We start from the raw sequence: 18,772 nt of genomic DNA, 5'->3' as shown, positions 1-18,772 counted from the left end.
ATAAAACCCGAATCTTTCTTACCGTAACAGCCGCTTTCCTCTTTACCTGGGAAACTCCCTTCACCCCTCCCGCCTTCAGTCGGCCGGGGAGGGGGCTCGGGGGCGGGAAGGGACCGATCCCGGCGGGAGGGGCAGCGGGGCTCCGCGCCCCGGGACGCCCCGGCCGCCACCGCTTCGCCAACGCAACGAAACCCACCGGACGGAAAAGTTTTTCGTTTGATTTTAATAAAATGCAACTCGGGGAGGGGGAGATAAAACTTTTCCCCGCGGGGCCGATGCCGCCCGCCAGCGGCGTGGGGGATGCGCGGCCAAAGCCCGGCCGCGGGCGCGCAAGGAGCGCACCCGGGGGGAGCGGAGCGGGCGGAAGGAGCCCGAACCCTGCGGGGCCGCGGCCGCCGCTCCGCGAGGGACCGCAACAGCGCCGGCGGCTCCAGGTGCGACCGCGGCCCGCTCCGCGCCCTGCCTCCCTCGCCAAAAGGAGTCCCCCGTAGAGGAGGGAAGCGCCCGGTTTTGTGCGAGTGCGAGCGGCCGCCGGTGCCGCGGGATTTACCGGCCTGGGAAACTGGGGTCCGCCCCGGGGCCCGCAGGTGGATTTGGCCCCATGCGAAGTTTGGGAAGAAGCGCGGAACACCGCAGCGCCGGGGAGGCTGGGGCAGCGGGTTCCGCCGTGCTCTTCTGCTCTCCCGTAAAATTACAGGAGCGGGGGACGGCAGGAAACACACTCCGAGGGTTCCGCGGCTGCGGAGCGCGGCGGAGGGTCGGGAGGGGACAGGCGGCAAAGCCCGCGGCGCTGCCTGCCCGGCCGGGAGCTGCTGAGCCCCGAAGCGTGGGGCTGCCCCTGGGGCGAGGGGGGCCGCGGGCGGGCATCCTCTCCTCCTGGGGAGGCCGGTGTTTGCCTAGCTTTTAAAGAAAAAAAGTAACTCAGTCGCAAAATAAGTGTGTGTATCTCCCGTCTTTCGCCCCCAGCCCGGCAAACCGGCCGCAGGAAGCCCCCGCCCCGCAGCCGGACCGAACCCTTCGCCGGGGTCGCGCAGCCCGGCCCCCTGCCCACCCGCAGCTCCCACTCTGCCGCCGACCTTACCTGGGCGCAGCGGGGAGGGCGCCGGCTCCGTCCGGCGGAGGGGACGGGGGATCGGAGTCGCCGGGACCGTCACCTCGGGGGGGTGGCGAGCCCCGCGCCCGCCCTGCCCGCAGCCCCCGGCCGAGCCTGCGGGGAGGCGTCCGCAGTTGGGGATTGGGTAACCGCGGGAGCTGCGGGAGGCTTGGTGGGGCATGGATACCCCCTGGTGTGGGGGGGGAGGAAGGGAAGCCTCGGGGGGGGGGCTGCTGCCCGCCAGGACCGGGGCTGCCCCGGCGGGGAGAAGTGATGGGAAGGCGGCGGGGGCGGGGGGAGCGCAGCCCGAGCCAGGAACTGCCCCGTAGGACGGGGGCAAAACGGGGGAGAGGGGCTGGAAGGGGGGAGAACTGCCCCCGCAAACTCTTCCGCCTCCCTCCTCCTGCCTTGGCTTTTTTTGTGAATGGGCCGCGGCGCCTTTGTTACGGGGAAAAGTGCCCGTGTCGCTGACTTTTGCGGGAGAGCGGAGGAGCTTGCTAACCTCCTTCGCTCTACTCATCAGCTCCTTCCCGCCCGGCTTAGACGGTTCTCTCCTCGCACAGGAAAAATATTTGAAAAGAAGGGGAAAAAACTCCAACAACAACAAAATAAAATGGGGGGGGGAAAGTCTTCCCCCCAGGAGACCGCGCTCCGATCGGGGCCGGCGGGCAGCGCCTTTGAACATTAGCTCGCTTTCAGCTCCACTGCAATTAGAGGGAGTTGATTTGGGGAGACCAACAAAAGCCGCGCACCGGAGCCTCTTTAGAGGTCCGGGGCTGCTCCGCCGCCTGCGCGGCCGCCGCGCTCCGACCCCGCCGCCCTGAGCCAAGAGTGGGGCCCCGCGGATCGGCGCGGAGGGCCTGGTGTCACCTCGCCCCTGTCCTCGCCGCTCCAGGGCAGCCCCCTCCCGCTCCCCCCGCGGCGCGTAGCAGCCCCTAAATTCGGGACACGCGAGGAAAGGTGCGGTCGCTGTAGTTTTATTGCGATTTTAAAGCACAAAGTTTGCGAGAGCTTGCGGGCATCGGGATGGGGGAGCCGCGACACCGCCTCCCCTCCCCAGGAGCGCCCTCCGTGCCGGCGAAGGCGGCGGCCGAAACTTTTTCTGCGGTCTCCCCGGGCGGCAGGGACGCGGAGGCCGGCGCGGAGCGGCGTGGGGGGCATCCCGAGGGAGGGGGCAGAGCTGCGCGGGCGCGGAGCGGCCCTCCCTCTTCCGCACTTCTCCAACAATTCCCACCACCCGCCCTCTCTGCGGAGGTTGCGCGGGGCCCTGCGTGCCCGCCCCCTGCACCTCTCGCTCCGCCGGCCGGCTCTCCGCGGCGCCGGGGTCGGTGCGCGGGGGAGCGCGGAGCGGCGCGGGGCGGTGCGGAGGAGCCGTCGCCCCGCGCTGCCATTGCCCGGGCGGCTGTCAGTCAGGCGGGGAGCGGCCGGGGATTGGCGCCGGGCTGGTTACGCAGTTGCTTTGCGCGCACATACAAGGGTAGGGCCGGGGGTAGGTGATCAATCCTCATCAGGGCCGCGGCTCCATCGCCCCGACAGCGCGGGCCGCCGGCAAGGTAACGCGGGGTACCCCGACAAGCCGGGGGTGCGCGGCTCGGCTTCGGGCAGCGCCCCCCCGGCCCCCCTCCCCAGCCCGCCTCTCACCTGCCTGCCCCCCTCGCTCCCTCCCCCCGCCGCGCCCCCTCCGCGCCCCCCGCCCGCTCCGCCCCGCGCTGCCCCGCGCAGCCCCCGCCGCCGCCGTCGGGCGGGCGCTCAGTCCCTCCGCAGGTGGCCGCGCAGGTGAGGCGGGCGGGGGCGGGTGGGCACCGCGCTCACCGACGGGGCGGGCGGCGGCGGCGGCAGCGCCGGGACGGAGCGTAGCGGGCCCGCGGCGCCGTGGGCAGGGGTGGTGAGCACGGCCGGGCCGGGGCTGCCTCGGGATTTTTTTCTTCCCTCTCTTCTCTTTTTCACTTTTATTTCCCTCCTCTTCCCCGTTCTCTCCTCCCGGGACGGGCCGGCTCCGCCGCGTCCCCGACAAAGTTATGCAACGCCGGGTCCCGGCGCTGCCACCCGACCTGCGCCCGGCCCCGGCCTACGGGGGGCACCGCGAACCCCGCCCGGCACACACCGCCCCGCGGGCCCGGTGCCCCATTGCCCCGGCCGGGGGGAAGCTGTGTCAGAGAGCGGGGGCTGCCCCCGGGGCTCGACGGGGCCGCCCGGGGTCTCTCCGATCCTTCCTCCCCTCCGCGTTTGTCTGCAGCATTCTGCCCCCGAGTCCGGGCGCTGCCGGGTCTCTCGTGTCCTGTCCGCCCCGCCGGCCCTGCCGGAGCCCCCCCGGGCGGGCCCCGCCGCCGTCCCGTCCCGGCTGCCCGCGCTGCCGCCCGCTCGGCTGCCGGCGCGCTCTTTTTTTCCTTTTCCCCTTTTTAACTCTTATCCATTTCTAATTAAAACGTCCCCGTCTGCTCGCTTTTAAATTAATTATACTTCCCTCCTCTGATACCTCCTTTTGATTCCTAATCCAATTATCTTTTTAAATAATTGCTTTATCTCTCCCGATCGCCGGGCACTGTTGCCTCTCGGCACTTGCGCGCGACTCGCCTTCGTTTAAAATAAAATAATAATAAAATTAACAATCGGAAGCCGCCCGCGCGGAGCCCCCGCGCCGGGTGGGCGCAGCCCCGCAGGAGCCCCGGGCAGGACTCGGGCGGCCGAAGCCTCACCCGCTTCTCTCCGCTCTCTCCCCAGGCGCTCCGGCCTCGCCTCTGCGCGGGGAAGAAATCCTCCTGTTTCTCGATCCTCGTTGTTATTTTGATTTTTTTTTCCCTTCGTTTTTATTTTTCTCTCACTTCACCTGCTATCTCTCGAAGACCTCGTGGCGGTGACGGCAGGACTGAACGAAAAAAACTCCTTTCACGCCGACTTTGTGCTCCGTTTTTAAATTGTCGTTGGCTTTAATTTTTTTTTTTTTTTTTTTTTTTTGCCTCTTATTTGGGGATTTTTTGCGGGGGCTCTTTTTGTCAGTTTTTTTTCCTCTCATTTCCCCCTTCCCCACCCCATACATTCGATTTGATTTTGATTTTTTTTTTTTCCTGCCGGACTTTGGAGGAAAACTGCCCGGCTTCTAGCATGATGTCTTACCTCAAACAGCCCCCTTACGGCATGAATGGGCTGGGGCTGACGGGCCCCGCCATGGACCTGCTGCATCCCTCCGTGGGGTATCCGGGTGAGTGCCGCGCACCGCGGCCCCCCCAGTCCCCCCACCCTCCAGCCAGCGGAGGGGGAAAACTTCCATCCGTGCGGGTTTGGAGGAGCTGGTGGGGCCGTACGGCTTAGGGTGGGTGGTGGGCTGGTTGTTTGCCTGCACCCCTGCCTGGGGACGTTGGGGTCTAGCTGAATTTCCCCCCTGCTCCCGGGGTGTCTTCGTTTTCCCAGGGATTTTTAAGGATAAAGAAGTTTCAAATTGAACAACGACCAAAAAAAGTAATTAATTTCGACACAACGAAAACTCCCGTAGCTCCCGCTGGAGCCAGGCCTGACCCCTCCCCAGCCCTGTGCCCCTGGCCCTGCCCGCAGCGGGACGGGGTCCGGCAGCCGTGGGTGTGCGGGGACGCTGCCGCCCTTTGGGGCGCGCCTCAGGCCCCTGTCCCGGGGACACCCGGGCTCCCCCCGTGCCGGGGCGTGCGGGAGGTGCGTGGGGGCCCAGCGTGACCGGCGTGGTGGTGCTCATCCCACAGCCACCCCGCGGAAGCAGCGGCGGGAGCGCACCACCTTCACCCGCTCGCAGCTGGACGTGCTGGAGGCGCTCTTTGCCAAGACCCGCTACCCTGACATCTTCATGCGGGAGGAGGTCGCCCTGAAAATCAACCTGCCCGAATCCCGAGTCCAGGTACCGGATCTGCGTGGGGGAATCCTGCACCACTGTGGGATGGGGCATGCAGGAGCACCCCAGCTCAGCTGGCGCCGCTCAGACCGGCTGCTCCATCCACACTCATCCCTCTTTCCTTGGGACGGGGATGCGTGGGGGCTCCCAGCTGCTTGTCTGTCCCACTGTGGGGACATTCAACCAAAGAGGGAGCATTTGTCTTTATTTTTTATTCTCTTGTATTAATTTTATTTCTGTTAATGTTTTTCTGTCACCCTCCACCTGCTCCAGGATATAGCAGCCCCACCACCTGGGTGCTTCCCAGAGGTATTCCCTTTGGGCAGTGGTCAGTGGATACCCTGGAGGGTGGGATATGCAGGCAGCACCCAATACGGGATCTGTCCCCCAAATCCATATTTTGTCACCGTGCCAGGGATACGCAGGGGCTGGGACACCACAGCCTTTTACTCTGGCCATCCTTGTTTTTGGCAGGCCGTGGGGTGGCCGGTCTGCCGGGAAGGGATGGGATTATATCTGGGGGTGTGAGGGGTGCGCGGTGCTAGTGGGTACCGGGAGAACTGGGGCCAAGGCGAGGGTGGTTGGGTGCTCGCAGGCTGAAGAGCCCCTTCTGGGGCTGGCTGGGCCCCTGCGCAGCCCTCCACGCTCCTTGCTCCCCTGCACCCTTTTTGTCCCCGCAGGTCTGGTTCAAGAACCGCCGCGCCAAGTGCCGGCAGCAGCAGCAGAGCGGCGGCGGGGCCAAGAGCCGTCCGGCCAAGAAGAAATCGTCTCCCGCTCGGGAGAGCTCGGGTTCGGAGAGCAGCGGGCAGTTCACGCCGCCGGCAGCGGCCTCCAGCTCCGCCTCGTCCTCCTCCTCCAGCTCGGCCTCCTCAGCCCCGGTGGGCGCCCCGGCCTCCCTCAGCACCCCGGCGTCATCCATCTGGAGCCCGGCTTCCATCTCTCCCGGCGCGGCGCCCGCGGGGGTGACGGTGCCCGAGCCGCTGCCGCCGGCCGCCGCCTCCTGCATGCAGCGGGCCGGCCCCGCCGCCTCGGCCGCCTCCGCCTCCTACCCCGTGTCCTACAGCCAGGGCGGGGGGTACGGCCAGGGCTACCCCGCGCCGCCCTCCTCGTCCTACTTCGGGGGCGTGGATTGCAGCTCCTACCTGGCGCCCATGCACTCCCACCACCATCCCCACCAGCTCAGCCCCATGGGGCCCTCCTCGGTGCCGGGCCACCACCACCACCACCCGCTGAGCCAGAGCTCGGGCCACCACCACCATCACCACCACCACCACCACCACCAAGGTTACGGCGGCACAGGGCTGCCCTTCAACTCCTCCGACTGCCTGGACTACAAGGAGCCCGCCGCTGCCGCTGCCGCCTCCTGGAAGCTCAACTTCAACTCCCCCGACTGCCTTGACTACAAGGACCAGGCGTCCTGGCGCTTCCAGGTCTTGTGAGGGACCGGTCACCATCCCCCCAAGCTGCCACTGACCCTCACCCGGGGACTCCCCACCGCCTCCTGGGCAGGACTCTGGGCTCTTCCTCGTCCTCCTCCTCCTACTCCCTCTTCGTTAGCAGTGGCGATGTCCTGGGGAGGTCCTGCCGCCCCCATCTCTACTGACTGATATTTATTTGCTTCCTGCACCACTCCACCGGGTTTATTATAATTATTATTTTTTTAAACGCAACAGAAGAGGAGTTAAAAAAAAAAAAAAAGAAAATTAAAAAGCCGAGCGTGTCCCCTGCTGCCCCGGGCAGAGGTGCAGGCTGGCTCCTGCCCTGCCAGTGCCCCCCAGCTTTGTGCGGGGACCCTCAGCCCCTGCGGGTGTGGAAGCCCCGGCTGGCTCGCCAGTCCTGTACAGCCTCTTGCCGCGGGGAGCGGCGGGAATGATGTAAATACTCGGTCCGTTCCAGTGACCACGATTATTTTTAGTTGATGCTGTTGGGTTGGCGTTTATCTAGAGTCTAACATGGAACAGAAAGTAAAAAAAACCAAACCTTTTTTTAATTTCGGTTTTCTTCCCTGAAAAAACGAATCTTTCCCGGTCTCATGTCCTCCGTCCATCCTCGAGGGCTCCGCACAAGCTTGGCTGTGCCGTCCTGGGGCTGAGGGTGAGGGGGGCATGGAAGCAGCCATGGGAGGTGTCCAGAACGGAGGCAAAGGGGGAGGGAGGAAAGGCTGCCCAGCTGATCCGCAACCTGCAGACCAAAAAAATCCAAAACTTTTGGAAAAAAAAATAATTAAAGGAAACAAAAAAAAAGCTGCAAAGAAAAAGTTTTGGTTTATTTTTTGGGGGGAGAGTTGCAGGGATAAGCAGCTCTGGTTTTGGGCTGGGGCGGGGGGGCGCACGGCTTTTCGGAGTGTGTTTTTTGGTTTGGTTTTCGTTTTGGTTGTTTCGAGCCCCTTGTGTCGGTCGGTGCGTTGTGGCGGGTCGGGGCTGCAGCCCCGCGTTCCTGCTTCCCCCGCCTGGGCTGGCGCTTCCCGGCAGCTTTGTCCCGCAGCGGGGACAGGGACAGTGTACGTGTGACTTTTGATGCCGTAACCCCTTCAACTGTAAGGCAACCCCCCCTCCTTTCTTCCCGCCCACCCCAATAAAATCTAAACTAATAAATGTAGTGGTGTCGTGTCCTCCTTCCTCCCTCCTCCCTCCTCTTCCTCATAAAACTTCCCTGGGGGGAGTGAGGAGCAGGGAAATATTTCCTGGGGGGTCCCAGCAGGTGGGGATGTGTGTGATGAGTTTGCGAGCGCTCTGGAGGGGGGACCCACCGCCGCTTCTGCAGGTGCGGGCTGGGGACCCACTCCTACGTTAATTGAGGCTTAATTGGTTACGGATTTATTGATGCCCCGTGGTGCCGATGGGACGCGCGGGACGGGCGAGCGCTGCCCGAAACTGCGATTATTCCCCAGGGTCGGTGGCGCAGCCGCCAAACTCGGGACCCACGGGCGGGCCGGGGTGCCGGTGGCGGAGTGCGAGGGCCGCTCGGGCATCCAGCCGGACCTCTGTCCCTCTGTCCCTCTGTCCCTCAGCGCGGGTTCAGCACCTGCGCTTCCAGCCCCGACTCCCGGCCGTACCATCCTCAGCCGCTGCCGGCCGCGGTCCAGCCAAGGAAGACAGGGAGAAGAATTTTTTTCTCGTGACAATCTCCCCCTCTTTTTTCTCCCCCCAGACCTTCGCTTCAGTTGTTGGAAGCTGCCTGTTGTTGCTGGGACTGTTCCTGCTTGCACAGGACCGGGGATGCGTGGACCCGCGGGGCCACTGCGCTCCTGCCTGGGGCATTGATGCGCTGCTCATCAGCCCCAAATTCCCATCCTCCTCCCCGTGGTCCTGCAGTCGTGCTCTCTCCACCTGGAAGCTCCCGGGCTGTGCCGCGTGTCCCCACCCCTGGTGTACCCTGGCAGCCTCGGCTGAGAGGTGCCAATGCTCCCCGCGGCTGCTTTGGGGAGGGTTTCACATCCCCCCTCCCGCATCACCTGCCCCCGCCTTCCCGCTCCAGCATCCCGGTTGAGAGTGATCGGGGCTGGCACTGCGATGCTGCGGCGGGAAAACAGTGGGATCAGCCCCAGGAGCCACCCCCGCCAGCCCCGTGCAAACCTTCCAGGGTCCTGGCCGTGGCAGAACCCCGAGGCGGGGGTGGCCTCCCGCACCCATCGGTGCTACAGGGAGCTGTGGGAGGGGACGAGTGACTGAGTCAATGTCAGGGGTGTTTTCTTTAAAGTGCTTCTTTTCCTGGTTGTCTCCTTCTGTGCATGTATATGGATAAAAGATATGTAAGTATTTTTTAACAAGGTATCTATACTTCTACTATAAAATAATTGTTCCCTTCTGCAATCACCAAAGTGTGGCTGTACAGGCAGTTTGAGTGAGTGCCACGTGTGCTGGTGCATCAGTCCATGCATCCCCAAGACCTTTCTTTTAAAGGGGAAAAAGTTGTCACAGACCTCCTTTGGCTAGGGGGAAAAAAAAAATCTGTGCTGGGCACAAAATGAACCCGAGTTGCCCTCCCAGATTTAGTGAGCACTTGAGAGGTAAGATCCAGTAGGTGTACAACACACAATCCCCCAGACACACACCTTCTCTCCTCTTTAAACAAAAATGCTGCACACTTCATCATCCTTGTAAACTGTGTTCCACTATAACTCAGTAAGTGGTGCTGAGAGACACAGAGGGGAAGCCTGAATTTTGGTTTTGGTGACGTTGTCCTAAAGCTTTTCATCCAGTGCCCCAGAGTGGGGCTGGTCCAGGGCTCCACTCTGGGGGGTTGGACTCCAACGGATGCTTGTGTCCCCCCACTTTCCCCCGCTGATTTAGGCACCAGGAATACCAGGTGCCGCTGATCAGGGGTTTATCCAGCAACTTCCACACTGCAGTTCAGGCTTTTTCCTGTCCCACTCACACAGACCTGGAGCATGGTGCTGAAGCTGGCTGCTGAGCACAGGTGGTTTTGGAGCACAAGAGGAGACCTGTTCAGATCACACCAAAACATGGCTCTGCCCTCAGTGCTCAGCTCCATTTGTTTCAATTTTTTTTCCAGTCAGTGCCAGCAGGGTGGGCAAGACTTGACTTCCCAAGTGGGTGTTGGTGGGTGAGCCCGGCTGGGAAGGGTCATGCCTGGGTCTGGGGGGGTGGCCCAGCACCCTTCCTATTTTGCAAACTTCTCCCACTGTGGGCTACCTCAAGGCTGGCACAGGCACTGCCACCCCGAGCATGAGTCATGGCAGGTAAGGTGGCACGGCGCCTGGTGCCCGGCTCCAGGGGCAGGCACCAGCAAGATTGCCAAGCTTTTTAGGGCAACCCGGTTGTGAGAGAGCTGCCTACTTGGCTCGTGCCTCACCTCTCCAGCAAGAAGGCTGCTGGGTGCACGGCTACCATTATTATTTATTTTTTTAATTAAACTCGCACTTGCTGCTGGAGCACGGAGCTGCCGGGGCCGGGGGCTGCGGCCACAGTGCCAAGGGCTGGCTCAGCCCCACGCAGCTCCTGCCTCTGCGAGAGTGCCTGCTCCAAAGGCACCTGGGGCTTTCCTACCAGGAATTGAAGGGCCAGGATTTGGGGTGAGCAGGAGGAGGAACAGAGGGGAGAACATTTCACAGCTTGGGCTGCCCTTAGCTTTTACGCTGGTGCTTCACAGACCTGGAATAATCCATGACCTATTTGCTGGTAGCAGAGCATTTGCCCTGGGTTGTGTCCCTGCTTTGCTGTTGAGCCCCTGTGTGTGGCAGGGAGCTGGGACAAGTGGTGATGGGAACACCCTTTGTGGGCCATGCAGAGGTGGGCAGTGGCTGGACAGGGGCTGCTGCTGGCTGGGTGAGCAACTCCTCTTTTGGGTGCAGGACCTGCTTTGGGAACTCAAGCCATTGTGGCTGAGCTTGACTCAAACTATTAAAGAATTCTAACTAAAAAATCTGTAGTAAGTTTCAGAAGTTGTACCCACTAACATGACTTATTACAGTTATTTTGTAGGCAGCCTTCCTGGCAGGAGCAGAGAAAGCAGGTGATTATAGCTGAATAAGGAACCACTGGTTTGTGGTTTTCCCTGCGCTGACCTCTGTGTCAGCCAGTCGCTGCTAATTCTTACACTTTGAGCAGCAATTAATGCACATAAAATCCCATGTTGGTTCCAAACCTGTTTTGATTTTGTCAGTGAAAAGTCTGCAGGTGAACCTCCCAGCTGAGGAAGCTGCTGTACTGGAGAGCTCTTCTTTCATGTTACACTGCCAAGCACAAAATGCTGTGGGGAAGGAGAAGGGTGAAAATGGTCACAGGGCTGAAACCTAAAGGGAAACATCTGCCTATTTCCAGTTAAAGCCCTATTCAACACTTTTTTTTTTCCTGGACAGACAGGACTTTTCCAAGAAAACTATGTGAGGATATATTTTTAATGAAAAACTGCAATTTTAGGAAACAGCATGCTGGACCTTATGTACATTTCTAGTATCACTTCCTGTATATTTTTAAGCTGAAATCCTCTTAGCATGCAAAGTAAATAGATTATGATATACTGAAGGATTAAGAATCACTGTCTGGTGTCAGATTAATCCCTCATATAGACCATCACTTGTACTGACAGAAATATGGCTGCAATTCAGCAAAATAGCTGTATGGCAGGGCCATGCACTGCAGCCTCTTAGGTAGAACAAGCCCCGTCACCGCGGTCCAGCGCTGTCCCGTGTGTTTTCCAGATATTCCACTTCAATCCGTGGGACATTTAAGGCACGCTCCTCTACAAGCTCGGCCGTCACCACCTCGGCTCTGCGTGGGGAAGCGAGGCAGCAGCTGCTCTGTTTCAAAGCTCTCTTTATTTGTTTTCCCCTGTTGAGTGTACAAAACCCTGCGGGCTGCAAGCCCTTGGCTCCCTTCAAACCTCAAACCAAAGTGTCTCTTTCGAGTACACGCGTGCAAAGGTGTAGATTGGGATGAAGTGCCAGGAGGGTACAACCAGAATCACCCATCAGGGAGCAGAACTTTGACTCATAGGGGAAAATGCACTGTGAATATTTTATTTGGGTAAAAGCAGAATTTTTGTTCATGAAATACTTTTAATGGCTTGTGGGTTTTGGTTTTTTTTTTTCATTTTTTTACATTGTGCCTTCATTTTCAGTCCATAGTACGTATTTGTTCACCTCATAAAGCCAACTTCAAGAAGCTGGCTCAGTGCTCCCCAAAAAACTCAAGATTAACCCACACACGCGCCTATGACAGAGCACAAAACATCCATGTCCGTACACTCAGCACTCCATCAGGTGGTGGGAGGAAGGACCCACGATGATGCTCGCCCCTCTTCACTGCCAGAAAAAACCAGAGAGGGCTGGCACAGGTCCCCTTCTCAGTGCATTTTCTCTTTGTGGTTAGAGGAGGCAGATTAAAATCTGGACTGCAATGGAATGATGCTTAAGAGGCTCCGCATCTTTTTTTCAAGGCAAAATAATGGTTATTCAACTAAGATGATATATCTAGATATGAAAATTGAGAGCATTCTTTGAAAAATGCTGCTGACTGTGAAAGGCTGCTCTTTCACAGAGGTATCCTGAGTGAAGATCTTATCTGCTGGTATCTCAATAGGACGGTTTTCAGAGCCTTAAGTGGAAATTCAAATCTGCTTCCAAGTGAAGATTGTAAAAACATATAATGCATAGAGAATTACAGACTTTCTCTTGAAAACCTAATGGATTCATCCAAGAAACCCATCAAATTTTTCAGCACTGAGTTTTTCCAGTAAATGGGGATCAGCAATTACTCGCTTTTTTGACACCTTTGATGAAAATGTCACCAAGTTGCCCTCCACAAGCAAACACAGGGCACTTTGTGCATGGACATATCACTATGAACTCAGAAATAATTTGGAGGTCTCAGAACAGGATATTTTCCAAGCCTGGTGTTTTGTCATCTGCCAGTGGTCAGACCCAGGCCTGGCTGGAAGCTCGCCGAAGGACATCCTGTGAACTTCACCACCTTGGTGAGGTTTCCTCTTCTCTGCTTTGGCAGCTCAGTCACACCAGCCCTAAGTGCACAATTTGGAGAGAACCACTGTCTCCAGTCTCCTGTAGGGGAAAGACAGGCAGGATCAAGCAGGCTGCAGAGAGAGGCACTGGGGGATGGAAACACATGCATCAAAATACCAGCCCAACCCAGGGAGAAGAGACAATTGTAGACACTGTCCCACTTTGGCCTGGGAATGAAGGATATAGCCCCAAAATGGTAAAGACTGGTTTATCATTCAAGGTAAGGCATTTCTCATCTGTTTTTAAGTCCCTTCACACTCCCCTGCCCCTGCTGTTCCTGTGAAAACCAGGGGCTGCAGCTCCAGGGACCGTGCATGGTGTCCCCTGGGATGTGAGGGGCTGGCAGCTGAAGCTACACCTGCCTTTGAGAGCCCTCTCCTGGTGCTTGGAAACCTATTGGCAAAAGTGAAACTTTAGGGTTTTGTTACCTTTTAATTAAGCTGGATTAATTCCCATGTGTGGCCAGCCAGGTTTTAAAGTTGAGATGGCATTTGGCATTCCTCACATAAGGCAAATGAGTGATTTAAGCACAAATCCCCCTGCTGTACTCCGTGCACTCCCCATCCTCCACATCTTCCACCTGTGCAGGGTGGAAGCCTGAGCCCTCTGGGTTTTCAAAGGACATGGAGATGGGGAGAATGTGTGCCACCAGCAGAGGTTATTTCATAACCCGGGCTAGGGCCAGCGTGCCTGCGAAATGCATTAAATGCTTTGCCTTGGAAAGCGATGCAGTCTAGTGAGTCATTGCTTTCTTTTGAATTACAGATGAGTAGCCAGCCCTTCATGATGCAAAGAAAAAAACTAGGTGTGGAGCTGGAAACAAAGGGAAACGTGTGTTTGTCCTGTCTCAGAGGGCAAAACACATTGGCTGGCGTGGGAAGAGGGGGTGGGCTTGGCCCCAGAAGGTGGCTGTCAGGGCTGTGCCAGGCTGTGGGAGCACTGGTGAGGGTGCACAGGACTCATGTGAGCGACTCCCTGACTTCAAGGAAGATAAAAAAAAATCTCCTAACTCTTGAAACTTCACAAGGAACCTTTACCAGAGCAGCAGCTCCATCTCATGGCATGTGCACTTCACCACAGAGATAGAGATCTCCCTCCAAAACAGCATTCCCTCCATGACTTCCCTATCTCACTATGGAGGGAGCAGTAAAAGGGCAATGGCCCCAAACAAGCTCTGTATGGACACTGAGCCTCCAGCCCATGGCTTAGCTCTTCCCTTGCAGGGAGATGGTGAGAGGTGGCCCTGATGAAATACAACCCCTTGAAAACCCTCAGAGGTATTTTGAAGATGATTTGAAATTGTCCCTATGTCCCAGCTGAACCAGTGCTTGCATCCCAGACCCCATCAGGTTATTCCAGCGTGGAAGCAGCTTCACCACTGAGACTTCTGCTCAGTAAAGCACCTCTCACTTCAGGGAGGTTATGAGGTGCCTTCCTTGGTAGCAGCCCTCATGGTGGGGCTGTGTGTATGTGCCTTGGGTTTTGGGTGGCTTCAAGCTTTCTGTGGGCTCTCCTTGCTCTCTGAATGACACCTGCTGGAGGCTTCAAAAAACATGATTTTTTTTTTCAGTAAAGCCCTGAGGAGCATCAGTGGCTGAAGGTAAGGAAGGGGTGGCTCTTTTGTCCCCAGAGCTGTGTCAGGGCCTTATGCAGAGGGGTTTCTGCAGGTGATTGCTCTGGAGATGAAGAGAGTAGGTGGGCAGGTGAATGCAGGCTGGAAAAAGACCCCACACCATGTTTGACCCTGTAAGAGTTCAAGGCTGTTTGGGTAGGTCTCTGTTGCTCAAGGTGCAAGGTCCAGAGCGTATCAGGTGGGTATCTGACCTGGGTTTGTGATTTGTGCCTCCGTCTGAAGAGATGTGAACAAGAACCCAGCCCTGTAGACCTACCGAGTTAATTTTTAAAAAACCACTTTTTAAAAATCCTATGTGCAAACCTCTCTGGTCACACTAAAGCAGACCCGGCGGTGTCGCGTGGGAAGCCTGTGATGTGGCATGAAGTTTGCAGAGGTATTTAATGCTAATCAAAGGCTGAAGAGTGGTAATGACTGGAATCTTCCTCTGATATCTGCACCTTTTCTGCTGTAGCACCCCAGCAATAAAAGGTGCCGTAATAATTTGATGAGAGTTGATTTTCATTGTGCAGAAAGGCGGCTGTCCAGGAACAAGGGCAGCCAGCACTGCAGTGCTGCTCCCTATGGTAATGAGCTGCTGGTCCTCCAGAGAAGGAAAACATGAATATCCTGACAGGAGAGCATCTACTTGTGCCCTGGAGAGTTCAGATCGTGGGGCTTTTCATGGTAATGATGTGGTCCCGCTCCGGCAGGCGAAGGGAGGAGCGGTATGGGAAGGCACACCCTGTAATTGAAAAGCCACTAAGTCATCTCGGACCTGCAGGGATGGCAGGATGGAGGCAGTGGTTTGCTCTGTCTCCACAGGTCTGAGGCAGAACAGAGGATCCTTCTACACTCCTGGAGTGGGAAATACAGAGAAACCTCTTCCCCGTGCTGCTGTACTGCTCCCAGGAGGCTACGCTTTTTCTCCTGGGATTATTCTCAAGGGCATGATGAAGGTGGGAAAGGACAAGAGTGGGAGAGAGGAGAATTAATGAAGAAGCCCCAGGAAATTATTTTAAACACCTTTTTTATTCAGATGAAGACTGCCTGATACCAGGCTGCAGGAATGACTAGGTGGAAGAACATGCCTATTGCTAGGATCCATAGGTACCACTCCTTTCTACTGGGAATGCCTTGTTTTCCTTGAATAACACAATATAAAACCATTCTGGTTGATAGATAATCCACTGAATGAAAATGGATTAAAATTATCACCTGGTAGCCATAAGGAGCCATTGGCTTCAGCATCTTAAATTGCCTGGTAGAAGATCAGACTCTGGTCCAGGAGCAAGAGAGCAGGTGAGATTAACATTTTCCCAAGGGTCTTGTTTGTACCAAGGTAGGTCACCAAGGTGTTTGGAACCTTGGTTTCACTGATCCAACTCTGGGTGCTGCTACATGGAAACTCAGAACTAACCTACACAGTTGCTCAAGATTATCAAATCCCAGAATAACACAGAGCAGAGGGGACCTCTGGACCACCCTACCCAGAGCAGCAAGGCTGGGCTGGGTCTCAAGCAGCACAGTCCTCCAGGTCACCCTAATCTCACATCCAGGATGGAACATGAACACCAAATCCTGGCCACTCTAAATATTGAGGATGGGATGCTCACTTCTCATCTGCTTCAGCCCTGTTGCTTGAGGAGCCATACCCACACAAGCCATGCACAGAGGGCAAGGAAAGCTGCAGGTTATCCTCATTCCTCCACCATCTGTCTTCAACCCCACCTTTGTGATGAGTGGTGGGATCCTCTGGCCAGCCCAAAACCAGTCTAGCAAAGCCACTTAAGACTGCATTTGTCCTACTGCCAGCTGAGAAGACCTCAGCAGCCCTTGCCCACTATCACCCTCACACCACTGGGCTGCAGGCAGGACACAGGTGACCTTTGCTGGTGCTGGAGGGACACAGGTGATCCCCATGGTAGCCTCTGAGCCACTACTAACGCTCTCCTCCAGAAAACAAATCTTGTTCAACAGCTTGAGCACTGCTTGGCTGTGTGACAGCCAGCTGCTCTGGCAGGTCACTGGGAACAGTTTGTTGCACGATCTCCACAGTTTCAGGGAGGAGAAGCTTCCTCATAGCTGAGAGCAGCAGTGAGTGAGGAGTTCATGTGCTGTGATGCATCTACAGAAGACAGGCCCGTGTCAGGTCCATCCCTGCCGAGGCCTCAGTGGCCATTTGTGCCGGGAATAAGTCACCCCTGGCTCCAGCCTTTCCCATCAAACTGGCAAAGGAGGGCAAAGCAAATCCTCCAGCTCACAGCTGCAGGGATCTTCCTGCAGAATTGCCTGTGCAAGAAGGGCCGGGTTTTGGGTGTGCTCCCCTTGGGTGGCACCAAGCCCAGTATTGTGCGAGCTCCCGCTGAAGCAACATGCGGGAAGTGGTGTCAGGGGGACGCCGGCCCCAGGAGGCAGCGGGGTGAAAGGGGGACCTCAGGAACGGGTTGTCCATCATGCAGCAGGCTGCTGCTGGTGTCCAGGGGAAGAGCTGCTGATGGTGGGTTTGGGATGGACTTGGGATGTGTTGAACTAAAGCCACAGGTCGCTCCAGCTAGAAGAGTCTGGTCTGATTTGCTGGGAGATGGTTTCTGTGCTGGTACCCAGCTGCTGCAAGACTTCTGAATTTCCACATGCCATTAAAAGTCAGGACAAAATGTTGATGGAAATGTTTTCTCTATGGAAATGTAACTTTATGCAAGCATAAAGTTAGTGTTACATGGATGGTTGTTCTTCTCCAAAAACCTTGGTGCGCCCTAGAGGCTCCCCTTACCCTGCCATCCATCTTCCTCTGCAGCCCACAGCTGCTGCCTCCCTTCCCTGGGTCCAGAGCAGCTCAGACGGAAGTGCCCCCTTTCCTGTGCACAAGCAGCTCTGTGATGTGTGCTGAAATCAAAACACCTACTCCCAGGTCACAGAGGTCACACTTTGACCCACCAGCTTTTAGCAATAGTGACCACTCAGCTGCAGTGACTTTCTGGAGCCAAAGAAGGCTTTAACCGCTCCCTTGGGTAGGTCCCTAATGATGTGATGGCAAAGTTTTCTTCCGTGCATCATTCTCCTTATACAGCCTGAATGCTTGGGCTTGTGGATTTCACTGTTATAGTCCAGAGATTTCAAATGAACTTCTCAGTTTATTAATTCAACTGCTTATGTGAGGGCAAGGACATCTTCCACAGAGCTCAGGGAAGGAACAGTTAGCCAGGCTAGCCCAGCTGCAAAGCCAGGAATCCCCCCAATGTCTCCAGACCATCACTGCTGCTGTGCTTTACTTCACTCTGTGTCCTGAGGCCACCAAAATCATCCAAAGGCCAACGGAGAGGTCATGTGAGAACTCTGTGGTCCCTGTTGTGAACTCTGGCACCTGGTCCCCAGCCTGTGCCCATCCTCCACCCAGTGCAAATGCACAGGGGCCTGCAGGAAGCTGCAGAGGTGGGGCCGCTGTGTGTTCTTCCTCAGTGCTTCAGGACTGGTAGAACAGCTCTTAGAGCACAATTTTACTTGGCACAGGCTGGTTTTGTAATGAAAGAAGTCAGTGCCATCCTGCTCTGCTGGAAGGTTGAAGTGTTTCTTTAAATTTTTTTTTAATGATCTGTTTGCACTGAGGCCAAACACTGAATACTTTGGCCTCAAAAAATAAAAGTTTAAACAGGAATTGTAATTGGGAGAAGGCTAAAACGCAGGCACTCTTGTGCCTTCCTTGGTGCTGCCACCAGGCAGTTATTTTATAATTTGTTTTATTTTATTTTAGTTTTTCCTTTAGTGTATAACTGAGGAAGCATGTTTGTGCTGCGTGCTGCTGACTCACCAGTTCTGGAGAGAGGCTCGCCCTATATCAGCGCTCTCTGTGCACCCCCACTGACTCCCAGCCACCTGGGATCCCAAACCAGGCCAGGAGGGGATGTCCCTGTGACAGATGAAGGACATGGGGGGCAGGGCAGGTTTCCCTGCCCACATGGAAGTCTTCTCCTCCTCTGCCCCCGCAGTGAGTTTCCTGCAGGCTGGAAGCCTGCGAGCTGGTAGAGGGACAAGGCCTGGAGGCTGGCAGTCTGGGAAGGGATGGACCACCTTTACTGACAGCACCCCACAGTTAAATCAGCTCAGAGTTATAATGAAACCATAGGGAAGCATCTTACCCCTTTTCCCTGCAATCTTCCTCCTGGAAGTGCCAAGCCAAGCACTGGTTAGCTCGTGTAAGATAAACGTGGCTGGAGGATGAGGGCTTTGTGTGCTGTGCTCAACACAAAGCAGCAGGTGAAGCCCTACTCTAGCAGAACCGTACAGGAGCATTTCTACCAATTCCAGCAAGAGCCCTGCAGGCAGACAGCTTGCATGGACAGGCTTGGGGAGTTTCAGGAAGCTTCAAAATAGAGTAAATAATAATAAGCAGAAATAAAATAATAAATCAGAAATGCGTTACCTGCTCTGAAGGAACGGCTTTCATATTTCCTTCAACAAAAAAAAAAAAACAAACAAAAACACCCACCATGTTATTTACATTCCATTTAACTCACTGAAAAACCCAAACAAACAGAGGTATTACTTTCACTTTTTTGATAAAAAAGCTATTTTATACCATGTTATTCAATGGATGAATTAAAATACTTAATATAGTGCATATACAAGTCTATACACGTAGGATAGGGATATTCCCTCAAACACCTCAACAAGTTAAAGCAACCATGATTTTTGTGGATGAGGCAGTGTGGAGATGCAAGGCCAGCAGCA

At 56.4% G+C, this 18,772-nt stretch overlaps 2 protein-coding genes across 2 annotated transcripts in view; one reads left to right on the top strand and one right to left on the bottom strand.

Moving 5' to 3' along the window:
• Nucleotides 1–3,621: 3,621 nt before the first annotated feature.
• OTX1 (orthodenticle homeobox 1) lies at nt 3,622–6,388 on the top strand (the record flags this gene model as incomplete). The annotated part of the gene is made up of 3 exons (XM_084203294.1): nt 3,622–4,292; nt 4,804–4,955; nt 5,630–6,388. The coding sequence occupies exons 1-3, from the start codon at nt 4,196–4,198 to the stop codon at nt 6,386–6,388; spliced, it is 1,008 nt and encodes a 335-aa protein (XP_084059420.1). The 5' UTR covers nt 3,622–4,195.
• Nucleotides 6,389–12,420: 6,032 nt separating this feature from the next.
• Nucleotides 12,421–18,772, bottom strand: part of WDPCP (WD repeat containing planar cell polarity effector) — a gene marked incomplete at both ends in the record, with an annotated part of 101,980 nt that continues 95,628 nt past the window's right edge. The window contains 2 exons of the mRNA XM_084201938.1: nt 12,421–12,471; nt 18,465–18,493. Coding sequence (XP_084058064.1) covers nt 12,421–12,471; nt 18,465–18,493 — 80 coding nt within the window. The remainder of the gene's footprint in view (nt 12,472–18,464; nt 18,494–18,772) is intronic.

Source organism: Fringilla coelebs (assembly GCF_963513975.1).
Source record: "Fringilla coelebs genome assembly, chromosome: 3".
NCBI lineage: Eukaryota > Metazoa > Chordata > Aves > Passeriformes > Fringillidae > Fringilla > Fringilla coelebs.
Note: the sequence above shows the minus strand (reverse complement) of the source record. Positions and strands in the feature narration are given on the sequence as shown.